Source organism: Brassica oleracea, chromosome C9, assembly GCF_000695525.1.
Source record: "Brassica oleracea var. oleracea cultivar TO1000 chromosome C9, BOL, whole genome shotgun sequence".
Taxonomy (NCBI): Eukaryota; Viridiplantae; Streptophyta; class Magnoliopsida; order Brassicales; family Brassicaceae; genus Brassica; species Brassica oleracea.
In genome coordinates this window covers 53,706,023-53,719,330 of record NC_027756.1, presented here as the reverse complement: position 1 = coordinate 53,719,330, position 13,308 = coordinate 53,706,023, and the positions used below count along the sequence as shown (strand labels likewise).

Genomic DNA, 13,308 nt, shown 5'->3' with positions numbered 1-13,308 from the left:
TTTTGTTCCACAAAGATAGATTTTCTATATTGTTAAGGTACTTTTTTATACTTTTGAAAAACATTAATTGAGAATATTTGAATTGATTAAATTTTATTGGTGGAAAATTATTAGAAAGTGTATAACAAAGTAAAAAATAAATTAAATTATAAATATTTATTAAATTCTTAATAAGCGTGTATACTTTAAAAAATCTTAATTTCAGGAACAGACGGAGTATAGAATTACACGCCGCAGAGGAGATAGATAAAAATTAAATTGTTCACTATCCATAATCGTTTCTGCTGATGCCCCGTCGTCGTCAAGATTCCCGCTCCCGAGGCTCAAACCTGGCCTCGTTCACGAATACATTGATAACGTTAAAGCCCTCAAGTAATACAGAAATAACGAATCTGCCACAATTGATTATTCATGAACCTAGCGCTGCTGGTTCTGGCCCATCTAAAGGTTAGATCAGCTGAGCCCAAACTTGATGTATACACAATGTAATTAATTAACAAACAGAATTCACTAATAAATAAAACACCAAATTTTCAGCTAGATTTCTCTTCGAATTTTCCTATTGACGCTTGATTATTTGTAAATAATAAATAACTAAATAAGAAAAAACAGTTTTTTTTGTGTTACAAAATTAATGAAGAAAAAAACTGAGCTTATTTGACATGAAAACATTTATACAAGAACAATTTCCCTGACATTTTCGATTATTTTCATTTCACACCCCGAACAAACAAAAATCTACAAACCCACCCGTAACTTATACCTCACGGATCCTCACATTCAACCTCCTTACCCAAATAGAATGAAGAATCATATGAAACACATCAAACCTTTTAGCCGGAGAGTTCACCTCAAAGTGCCGCCTAACCTTCAACACTCTTCGGTACATCCTCAGATACTGTCTCGGAGATATCGACGTCAAGATCGTTTTCAAATATGGTATGTCCTCCACGGAAACAATAACCGAAAACGATGGCCAATTCAACACATCGCTGAAGGGAGGAACGTAACCTGAGTTTATCAAAACCGGAACACATCCCGAGTAAAGCGCCTCGACGATCCTAGGGCTAGCAACCTCGTAACCACTCGGACATATGCAGAACTTACTGTTCCGCATCGTGTCCGAATAAGACGTTCCTTTAGGTAGATATTTGTGTACTCTAATGTCACTATCTTTGTTCTCCCAATGTTGGAGCAAGACTGGTCTTACCGGTCCGTGTACACCTCCTGCGAAGAAGGCAAGGATCGGACGGCTGGAAGGTGATGGGCCACCGACTAGTCCTTTTAAGGAACCTGTTAGTAGGTTGATCTCAGGTATGGAGACATCTTTTCTCGGTTTGAATCTCTCCGACGTGTTGGCATTGCATAGAGCTCGTATAGAGTTTTGTCCTAGATGTGGATGAGAAAAGCTTGCCTCAGGACCCTATACAAAAATGAAGTTCAAGATTATAACCGTATTAATTAATACTCCCTCCCTCCGTTCTTTAATGATAGACTTTTTAGAAAAAAATTTTGTTTCAAAAAGATGTATTTTTTGTGTTTTTATGAAAAAATTGTAAACTTCAAAAAAATTAATTGACTTTATTAAATTATTATTGGTTAAAAGTTATTGAAAATTAAAAATTATAGAAAACGATACATTTATTATGGTAGTTTAATGTGTTTTATTAATATGTGTGAAAATACTAAAAAATCTATCTTTTAGGAACGGAGGAAGTATACAACAAGTAACGCCTACACATATGCATAATTTATACTAGTAGCGTACCCAGTCATGGCAAGACAGTATGAAATGGTCAGCTCCGATGCTACGGTTCCAATACGGGTACTTATCACCCACAAGATCAATGTAGTCCCTGACGGTTTTTCGGATGGGGCTGAAATCGTGAGAGTCGCGTTCATACACATATCGTACCATCTTGACGACACTGAGGGGTAAATAAAAGGCGTGGGCCTTTTCTGGATTATTGGTACGGAAACGTGTATCGGTTTCCATCTCGTAGATGAAGTTTCCTTCCATAGAGTATATGCTTTTGCATGGACCATCGTGGAACAACGGTGGCTCGCCTTCTTTGTACACAAATATTTTGAACTGTTTCTCCATTTCCAAGTAGCTCCTAACCAATCCAAGACAAATATGATTAAAAAAAGCATTAGCACATCGTGATCATGCGTATCATACCTTTCTCTACATTACATGAATAACAATTTATGCACATTTATAGAAGTTTTTTTCCTTTTCCTTTTTATTAACAAAAACTAGTAGAAATTTCACTACAAGAATAATTAAAAATAGCAAAGGACTGGTGAAGACATTTCCGTAGCCATAATTATTAGCGATGAAAGTTGCGATGGATAGCGACAAAACATAAAAATGGTAAGTTTGTAGCTAATTTGTTGCGATCTATAGCTATCTAGCTACGAATATGATCCATAGACATTTGCTAGCTAAATAGCTACTAATTAGCGAAGAATTAATTGTCGCCAAAAGTTTTATAGTTATCAACACATGATTATAAATATTTATGTGTCTAATTGATATGTATGTGTTATATGTTTGAAATTTGCATTTGTGATGTATGATTGAAACTAGTAATGTTTGAATTAAGATACTGTGTAATTGTGTTATATGTTTGAAACATTTTACTTTTTCTGCTTATTTGTTTGGTTGATACTTGAGATATAAATTATAGTATAGGATTTGATTTTAGGGATTGTGGTTTAGGGTTAGGGTTAAAAGATTTACTGTTAAAAAGTTATCAAAAACATAGTAAATTATAATTGGTTAGTCTCTTTTTAATTATTATTTTGATTTGGGGCCGTCTTCAGTTTAGGCTTGGATTAGGCCCATTGATCACTCATGTAATAAGTGTTTGTTAGTTTTATATATTCTTAATATTTTTATTAGCTAATATATAATTAATTAATTTATTAATTTGGATTCGTCCAGGTCGACCCAATAATCTAATCTAAAAGTATTATTATCCCTAAGAACATCATTATAGGGATCCGGTGGATTGCTTAAATTAATTATAATTTAAAATAAATAAAAATTACTTATTTACCGAAGAAACGTAGCTGAGAAGGAAGAGACGTAGCTTATGGGACAAGCTTCACACATGGAAGTCTTGTTCTCTCTCTCTCATCTCTATCTCTCTCGATTTCTTTGTCTCCTCCGTCGCCCAGACTTTGGATTGGGAGGCTGATGAACAAGAATTCATGGCCAACAATACCCATCAACATTAAACTTTCTTCGAATCATGAAATCGATCAAAATCTCCTATTAACAAACCCTAATGACGTCACCGTTTCTCTTCATATCGGACCTCCCGTTTCCGACAAAGAAACCAATACCCATGAGAACAACCAAGAGGGTTTAACGGCGAGGCAGCAGGGACAGTATTGCACTACAAGAAAACAGGGGGATTCTGATGGCCGAAATCGTCGGTAATTCGTCGGAATCGGTCTATTCCGACGAAATTCCGACGAACCCGTCCGTTACTCTCTGTTTGACAGCATATGATTCTCTTTCAAACACCGTATCTAATTGTAGTTTTTTCTCTTCTCTTATTGCAGAATCAGAAGGCTAATTGTGGTTTTGTCTCTCTTCTCTTATTGCAGACAAACTAACACAGAAGGTCACTGAAGCAGTTGAGTTCATTGTTGTTTCACAACACTTCTCCAACACTGATCATGATGAGGATGACAGCCAAAGCTCCAACTCACAAACATCAGTCACACCTTCTATGCGAGATAGGCATTTTCCACGGTAGATGTTCAATAATTTTGTTTCTGTTTCGTTTTTATTTGCTTTTGTTCTTAAGTTTTTTTGTAAACATTTGATTAGTCCTATATGGTGTAATGACACTATGATATTGTTATGCTAATCTTAAATATTTGGTCATTTGATTTGTTGTTTTTTTCTGTTGCTAAAATGTTCATGTATTAACAATTCTTTTGCCACGACACTAGATAAAACTGTGGCCATTGCTATACTCGAATACAACATTTTAGGCACAGCATTTGTAGCTGAATCTGTAGCTACATTAGCTACAAAATTGCTAAGCATAGATCGTAGTTAAAATCTGTAGCTATACTTAGCCACGCAAAATCCCTCACTAAAAGCGTTGCTAATGAGCAACGTAAATTGTAGTAGCTATGTCGTCGCTATCAGCTACGGCTTGTGCTTTCGCAAATCCGTTGCGAACTGGCTACAAATTGGTGACAGATTGTAATTAGCGTCGGTGCTGAGGCCAGGACTTTCATCCGTCGCCATCTGTCGCCTACTACATTTTAGCGACAGATTTTTTATTCTAGCTATAAATAAATCCTTGGCTAATTCACTTGTTTCTTGTAGTGTTTATAGCTTAATATTCAAATTCAATACTAGAAATTTCCTAGGCGTTAATTGTGAATTGTGTTTTATATCTCAAACACGTTTGGCTTAGAATTTAATTAATTCAAATAAATTCTTAATTAGCGAGACAATAAATTCATGTTTCCAATCCGTTTTGACTTTTAATTAAATTCAAATAAATGCTAACCGAACCTAAATGTTTTGGAACTTCAAACAAAATAGATACCATTAAGTAAAAGAAAACCATCATAATTAAAACATGACAAAAAGATAGTAGTAGTATCATTTTACTTACCGATGAAAGGCCTTGGCATTCCAATACATCGGGCCAAGAGGTACATAGTCCGGGTCGTCCAGGGGATCGTTTATCGAGGCGGCTTTGATGGCGACTCGAGCCTTCTGTAGTTCGAATTCAATTTTCTTTAAATTGCTGATAACTCTTTCCTTCATTAGTTTCAACGATGCCGTAGAGCTGACGTTACTACTCGTTGAAGCAATGTTGATAGGGTTCAATTGAATTGTCCAATTGTAGTTACCCTGTTTCAATATATTTAGTTGCTTTAGATTGTTATGAATGTATAAAACACAATTTCACCAACGTGTTTAGGCCTGGGATTTTTGTCCAAACCGAATGGGCCGAACCTGACCGAACCGGTTTTTTTTCGGTTTTCGGTTCAATTATGGTTTTGAAAATTAATTCGGTTTTCGGTTCGGTTTTTGATTTTCAAAAAAAAATTAAAAAATTAAAAAACCAAAAAATAATCAAAAATATCTGAAAACCCGAACCAAAAATAACTGAATAACCCAAAAATAACTAAATTAAATAACCGAAAATATCCGAATATTTTGGAAAAACTATACCAAAATTAACCGAAAATTTAAAAATTCGGTTATTTTCGGAAATAAAATTGAAAACCGAAATAAACGGATAACCAAACCGAACCAAAATTTCATTCGGTTTATTTCGGAATTGTTTTTAAAAACTTCGGTTAACCAAAAACCGACGGTTCGGTTCGGTTCCAACCGAAGTCGCAGGCCTAAACGTGTTGTTGATTAATTAGTTGATTGTTAGACCACCCGACCGCACAACATATCATAAAATATTTCTCCATAATCTTTGTTCATTAATTTGGTTTTTCTGACCCGTTTCTCATCTTCAGTAAAAACAATTATAATATACAGTTAACAAAATATTTTAAACAGGTATCTGTAGTTTGACCCAGACTTTGAAACATAAAATTTAAAATAAATATTTGTTGATAGTGTAGAATTAGAAAATAAATAGATAAATATTTTTAAAAGGCAGAATAAAAAGAAAAGACATGCAAAGATAGGAAGATGGAGAAACAAGAAAGGAACAATTTTGATATTCCTAAGTAATTTCTCTAACCTGAATAGATTCCGCTTTAGTTGATAAAGATGATGTTGGTGGCGACGGAGATGGTGCCGCCGGAGGCAGAGATGGATAAGAAGGAAGAGGAGGAGATATTTGATTAGTGGACAAAGATGTCAAGAAAGATATTGGATTTTTAGGACCAATATTTACAAAGCCGAAACCAGAAACGACAAGAAGAGGAACCATGAAGAGAAAGAGTTTTGCTGAGGAACATGCAGACATGATTTTACACTTCCCATCAACATATTCATCTCCCATTTCACTCTGTCTTAATTATCTTCTCTGAGAAGAAGATGATAAAGACTGAAGAGGAAGACAAAGAATCAAAGCAAAAAAGTTATTTTTATAATTAATTAATTCACTTTTATTCTTCCGGTTTTTGCGCAGCATATATCAAGAGGGTTTAAAGCCGGTGAATTGAAGAATAACATTTGGTAATAAGTGGTTGCTCCCTCGTGCCAAGCGTCATCGTTCCACATTCTCTTTAATTCTCACATGCAAACTTCTCTCTATTCCTTCGTTTACCCCCAAACTTCTTAATCCTATGATTCTATCAAACCAAAACTCTCGTATATTAAGATCATCTATATTGGAAAGTTATTAAATAACAAACAAACTAAAAATAAAAGCAATTCAAATGTCAATATCTCAAATGATTGGAATTTCATTCAAAAATATTTTGAAATATCTCATTTGATATTTGCTCGAGTAGAGCTTTTAACATTTAAGATTTTTTTTTTTTTTTGTTAGATATTCGTAAATGAAAATGCTCTAACAGCTTACAATATTTACAAACGGAAAATATTTAAAACCAATTTGCACAATTCTACACACAAAAAGCGCAATTGTCGACCATTGGCTAGAAAATTCAATGTAAACCGTAGAATGAAAAGACGTCTACACGCATACTCTTCCAGGCATGGTGCTCGAGGCACAAACCAGATCTAGTTCTTCTCGGCGCCGGCAACGGCGCATTTCGCCGGCGCTAAACCCTCTGACAATGCTACTCCTCTCACTTACTCTCGTGGTCCGGTTTCACTGTTCTATGTACTGGTTATCTGCTCGTGTTATTTGGATGGTGGGAACAAGACGAACCCGACAGAAGTTAAGACGGAGACGAGGACTCTTTGTCACGCTTTTTCTGGTGGTCCTCTCTTGCCAACTAGTCTTTCCTCCAGCAATGAGTCGAGAGGATTCTTTCGCCGCGGCTATACGTCGGTCTTTGGGTTCAAACCCCGACGTACTTTCTTCTGTTTGCCACCAGACAAGTCACGATGTGCACTATGTCCAAGCCGTTCAATCGTCGGAGCATCAATATCAACCAACAAGCTCAAGCGCCTCGTCTCCGGCGAGACTTGAGTCCCACAAGCCACTGCGGGATGCTCCTATTCTTCAAACCGACGTCAGATCTAGAAGCTTCATGTGTACAGATCCGAAGTTCTTCGGTATACTTTCACTTTCCCCATACCATAAAGTGAAGCTCTTCACCCTCCCGTCGATTCTCCTCGACTGTGGATTCACGGGTTTCCCTCCTCCATGTAGTACAAGCTTATACATTTCTTGTGGGAAAAAGTTACAGGAGGTTTTACCGGGCTCGGTCCTCTTTAGATCATCATCCTCTTTTGAGGAGAAACTGTTACCACCATTCCCTCTCTCCATAGAAAGAGGAGTTTCCTCGGTCTCGTTGCCGAGCGTCTGCTTCAGCTTCCTCATCGGTTTGTTATCTTGCGTAGCGGTCTCTACGGGACCTGAAGATGCAATCGAGATTACTTCGGTTTTTCTTGTAGATGAGGTCTGGACCTCAACGTCACTTTATGTGACTATTATCCAGCTGTCTGACTTTGTCGTGAAGGCTACCTCGACGTATTCAAGCACCGTCTCGAATTCGCTGTCATCTTCGATTGAAGACCTATCTTGCTTAGTTTATTTATGTGTTGTATGTTATGTTTATGGCCAAAGAGGATGGATAATTCCCTATATCTATTGTAGTGATGAAGTTTGAGTATGAATGAAAGAAAGTTTGTGATAAAAAAAAAAAAACCGTAGAATGAAAAACTGGTACGTTGTAGGAATGTTTTAGTTACTTGGATAATGTAAAAGTTCATGAGACGATCTGTGTATCGATCAAGCCTGAAAATCCGGTTAAGGATCCTGAAAAGTATGAATATATATTTTTTGGTAAAAATATATTTCTGTGTTAGAGTTAAAGCCATGATCAGTAGAGTAGAAAAGGATATATGCATGCACTAAAAAATATCAGTGAATTTTCTAATTAATTATAATGTATACAGTATTTGTTAGAACTGCTAAGAATAAAGTATCCTCGTATCACTTATGATTATGTCATTAGTTACATTAATCTCTTTGATTATGCCATTTAGTTATGTTTTATGCCTATGTAGTACTCTTTTAATCAATAGTCTTCAAGCTTTAAACTCAGTAAAACCATCTTCAATCTAAGCAAGAATATTGGTTGAAATGTGCTAAGTAAACAGATATTTGTACTTGCTGATATAGAAAAGCAAACAATATATTATGGTTTAATTAACCTTACGGCATTTTCGGTAGATTCTATAGTAACGTAGCAGTGGGGAAAAGATGTTTTACCTTGATACGCAATGCATCCACAAGAATGCATAATCAGTAGAGCCCGCATTTTTTAATGCAATCACAATAAATAAAAAATATTCATACTTCGAGATATCTCGTTCAGTAGCTTATAGTCGGTTGAGTTTAATTAGTCATAAGATCTAAGAGATCACATGTGTTTAGCATGTATATGAAACTAACTTCCACTTAACCTTTACTTTTCTTTTCCATCTTAACAAACCTTTTTGTTTTCTTCCTCGAGACTCCTACGTCATTTCGTTTCGGTTTTCCAACAAGTGTCGTACTAAACCGAATGAAACCAAAAATTCTAATTTGCTAAGCTGGCTTTTCGTTTTGTTACAACTATAGTATAAATATTTATTAATTTTGCAAATTTTAAATTGAGTAAATCGAGTGCATTTATCTGTACCACTTTCAACATCACTTTTCTTCTTCTTCCGGTTTAGGCTCCTACTGGGTCAGTTTCCTTGGTGGTAACTTTTATACATCAATGAGATTTTTTTTTTTTTGGACAACAAGGATTCATTAAAATCTAGAGTTTAAGAGATACAAGGGCTTGGACCAGAATGTCAGGCCTTAGCATATAAGTCCGCAGGCCCATTAAGTTCTCTTTTGATGAAGCTAAAACGACAGGAAAAAAACATAGAGGAGATCGTTTCGATATCCGAAAGCACTCCGTAGAGTTCAATCGATCGTCGTCCCGATGATAAAGCTCTGATGAGCACTTGAGAATTTGATCTGAGCCAGATGTGGTTGATGTTGAGGTCCATGGCGTGGAGGAGGGCGTATCTGACTGCGAGAGCCTCTGCCATGCAAGCGGAGGAGATGTGATCTTGGAAGAGCGATCCGCAGTTGAGCTCTGTTCCCTCTTGATCTGTGAATATCCAAGCTAAGCCTCCATTCCATGAGTCGACCCTCCAGGCTGCATCAGTATTACAAATCGAGATTTGAGAATGGTGTGGTTGAGGGGATTGGGTGTGAAGAGGTTGCAGCGGGAGTGGTGGTTTGTTGAGTCGTTGTTGCACCTGGTCCCATTCCTTGATTGCGATGATCGCTTTAAGGGTCACATCCTTGGTTGTGGAGGGTTTCTTTTCGAAGAGGAGTTGGTTTCGTGATGTCCAAAGGAACCAACATAACCACGGGAAGGCGTTGCTAGTGAATCCATACGGCGGGAGAGTAGTCCAAGTATATGATGACACTAGGGCCGCTTTAACTGAGGTGCATCCCGCTGCATTGAAGGATTTGGACCAGGGCCCTAAAGCCCAGACTTCCTGAGCGAAATTGCAATGTAGCAGCAGATGGAGTGTGGTTTCAGGTTCCCCGCAGAGCCGGTCTTGGAGGGAAGCCAATGAAGCTTGTGCTTCCAGCCACCAAATATTATCATCCTAAACGGCCACATTTGAACAGAAAGTTCTTAGTAGCCCAGCGGTTGGGTGGTTGTTGTAACCTGTTACAGGTTGCGGGTTCGAGGGACTTCAGCCACATTTTTTAAATTGGCTTCTAGCCATATAATAACTAGGACCGGCTCTGGTTCCCCGCATCGACATCACATAGTGGTGATCTGCATTCCCCGTTTTTGGAGATTCTCGACTGTAGGTAATGTGTTTTGGCCTATCTTCCATAGAAACATTTTAAGTTTTGGTAGCAGCTTAGGGGACCTATACTTGTTCCAATTCCATCCATCAGCATCGTTTTCCAAGAGTGTTGGAGTCGATTGAGTTTTTGCTGATTGCAGGGCTAGATAACCTGATTTTGCTGAGTACTCTACCGAGTTATGGAAGCTCCAGACATGGGAATCCGACACTCCAAGCTTGTTGGGGCGTAGAGTCAGGATGTGGGACACTAACTCCGGCATGAGGTTATTGATTTTTGTTTGATTCCATTCTTTGGTTTCGCGAGACAAGAGATCTGAAACTAAAAGGTCATGATCTTCCATGAGAACAGGTCCATGCGGTCTCAAGTTTGTCTCTGGGTTGATCCAAGAATCTTTCCAAATGCTAGTAGACTCTCCATCTCCTATAACTTTACCTAGGTGTTGTAAAAGGATGTCTCTGTCGAGTAAGATACCCTTTCAACCATGAGAGGAAAAGGATGAAGCATCAACTTTGAGAAAGGAGGCATTATTACAATACTTTCCAATTAAGATGCGGGAGAAGAGGCAATCAGGTTTAGTGAGAAGACGCCACGCGATCTTTGCCAGCAATGCCTGATTGAAGGCTTGTATATCACGGAAGTCCAAGCCTCCGAAGCTCTTAGGCAAGGTGAATTTGTTCCACGAGATCCAACAAATCTTCTTCTCGCCCTTTTTTGAGTCCCACCAAAATCTTGTGAGGACTGATTGAATGCGTTTGCACAAACTAACAGGTAGCTCAAAGCACGTCATTGCAAAAGTGGGGATTGGGTTTTTGGCCTGCGAAATTTTTATGAGAGGAAAAAAAAAATACAAGAGGAAACAAAGATTGGGTTTTTGGATTTGAAAAATTACATACCCGGTCCATCCCGATACTAGTGTGATGGTATGTGTGGATCACATAATCACATTCACACCGTGTTGTTTAACTGTTATACATTTGGTAGACTGGGAATAAACAATATACTTAGCGTATACAATGATTTCAAATCTGTATTATTAACCGGAACGTCCGTACTAATTTTTCTGTGTAAATCAGAATCAAGATTGTGAACAGCGACATTTTTCTGTGTAAATCAGAACCAAGATTGTGAACAGCGAAGGTGTCACTGCTGTTTAATACTCTCTTCCTTAACCTTTGGACTCTCCCAAAAGACAAGTTTCTTGTAATTTTTATTTTAGTCGCAAGTTGATTCTTCCCAACGAAAGTCTTTACAGATTGCATAACACAGTAAAAAAATTTTGAACCTTCACCATACAAAGGAAAGTAAATCCAAATGAAGTAAGAGATGCATGTTGTTCTGCAGCTTTACGCGTACAAAAGCATTGCAGAAGAAGCTCCTACAATTTAAAGATATTTTTATAAAAACGGTGTTACTTAAGTTTTCGTTTAATATACATGTTTATATTTATAATTGAATTTTGTTTTGTAATCATCTTAATTTGTAGTTCTAATCTATTAGCGGTTGTATTGATTTATAAAAGTATTAATATGTAATTAGATTTTGATAAGTCACATGCAAGAGATATATTGAAACTTACGGAGACATGTATTTACTTACTATTTACAAAAGGACTTCCCCCATTTGAGACAAGATGTATGTGTAAATGTACTTTCACATTATGTTGTTTACTTCTTGTGGAGCACATTCGAACTCATCAAATACAAAATAATACGAGGATATATCAAACATGAACACATGATTCTTGAGGGGGGCCTGGCACTACTTAACGACACGTCAACCAATCAAATTTAGACAGCCTTTATATATTAGAAAACCGTAATTTCTTAAAAGATTATAATCATCAGGCCTTTATACGAAGGACCAGCGGATTTGGTCCAAGGGTTAGTATGTTTCTTGTTTCCTTAATTTGTTATGACATGAAACATGACAGGTCGTCTCTTTTAATTTTAAGGTTATTGCATGCTGGTTTGTCCTCGACATTTGTCCTAAACCGTAGTATGGCGGCTAATGATTTGCACTGCTGGTTAATCACTTGCTTTACGGTTTCGTACGGTGGAAGATTTCACGATGTACGTACTTGTACATATTTTCTATGTACCGATAGATATAAGTATAACTATTTAATTAATGTGTGATCTGAATGATGTGATTCTTACATGTAATCCAGTGATGGCCAAGTTATTTTGCTTGCGGTGTAGTAGAAAGTAGAAACTAGAAACTGATCCCTCGAGATAGATTTATGCGTGTGAATGATTAGCTTCAACACATATTTATATGCCTTAAGAAAAAATCATGAGCTAACATTTTTAGCTTATGACCCATAAGCGTAGTTCAAAGCCGATCGATTCATACCCAAAAACACTGACACAATTTTTTACCAAAAAAAAAAAACACTGACACAATTTTTAGCAATGAGTATTATATCTAGATGTGGCAAATTTTGAGTAAACCCAGGGACGGAACAGAGCACGTGTTGATTTCAAAATAATAACAAAAGAGGGCCAGTCCTTATTATAACATAGTATTAAAAGGTGTTTCTTCTTTTTGGAAAAAAGATTTAGCTATGAAAATAACCATAAGTGGCTAAACACAACAGAGGCACATTATGTCTTACTGAAGCCCTAATACTCTATCTCTCTATGCATAGTTCACAGTCTCTTTTTCAAGCAAATCCTAAAGTCTTTGTATGCTCTTGATTTGGCAGTGAATCCATTTGCTAACGTAGGTGTTCTGTATACCTCTTAGATTCTAAAATCCTGGAAGCAATCATTGAATGAGACTGTGGTATAAGTTAACACACATGGGTAGGTAACCTTTGTTGTTAAAAAAAGGGGTAGGTAAGCCTTATTCTTTCCAAATCTTAAACTAATTAATTTCTTACAAAATACAGATTTAATAACCAAAATTCGATCATTTCCCTTAATCATCTGAACAAAGATGATTAAACTATTTGGTATTATTTTCATAAGCAAGAGTTCAAACTATATAGTAATCTAACAAACTCCAAACAAGTTAGTAATAGTTTGCTAGAGTTTGTTGATTTGATAGCCAATATACATGTAGAGAAGTAGTAGTTGCCACTTGCAAGGGGTTGACGATAAGTGTAACACTACTTAGGGCATTTCCCACCCTACTGCAAAACCTACTCCAAACTCCATTTTGCAGTAAAATCATCTCCCATCCCACTCCAAAACCCACTCCAAAATGGAGTAATAAATATGATTACTCCAAATATGGAGTAAATCAATTCATTACTCCAAAATGGAGTTAAAATTTTTTATTTATAAAATAATCTTCCATATTTAAATATTTTCGTTTTTAATAAAATATTATTATAAATAAATATATA

General features: G+C 36.6%; 1 protein-coding gene across 1 annotated transcript; it reads right to left on the bottom strand.

Annotated features, from left to right (window-relative positions):
* Positions 1–663: 663 nt before the first annotated feature.
* On the bottom strand, positions 664–6,070 carry LOC106316435 (probable glycosyltransferase At5g03795). Its single transcript, XM_013754325.1, has 4 exons — positions 5,748–6,070; positions 4,653–4,894; positions 1,769–2,117; positions 664–1,423 (listed from the first exon to the last, which is right to left on the bottom strand). Exons 1-4 carry the CDS (start codon positions 6,009–6,011, stop codon positions 758–760), a joined length of 1,521 nt encoding a protein of 506 aa, XP_013609779.1. The 5' UTR covers positions 6,012–6,070; the 3' UTR covers positions 664–757.
* Between the last annotated feature and the right edge of the window lie 7,238 nt (positions 6,071–13,308).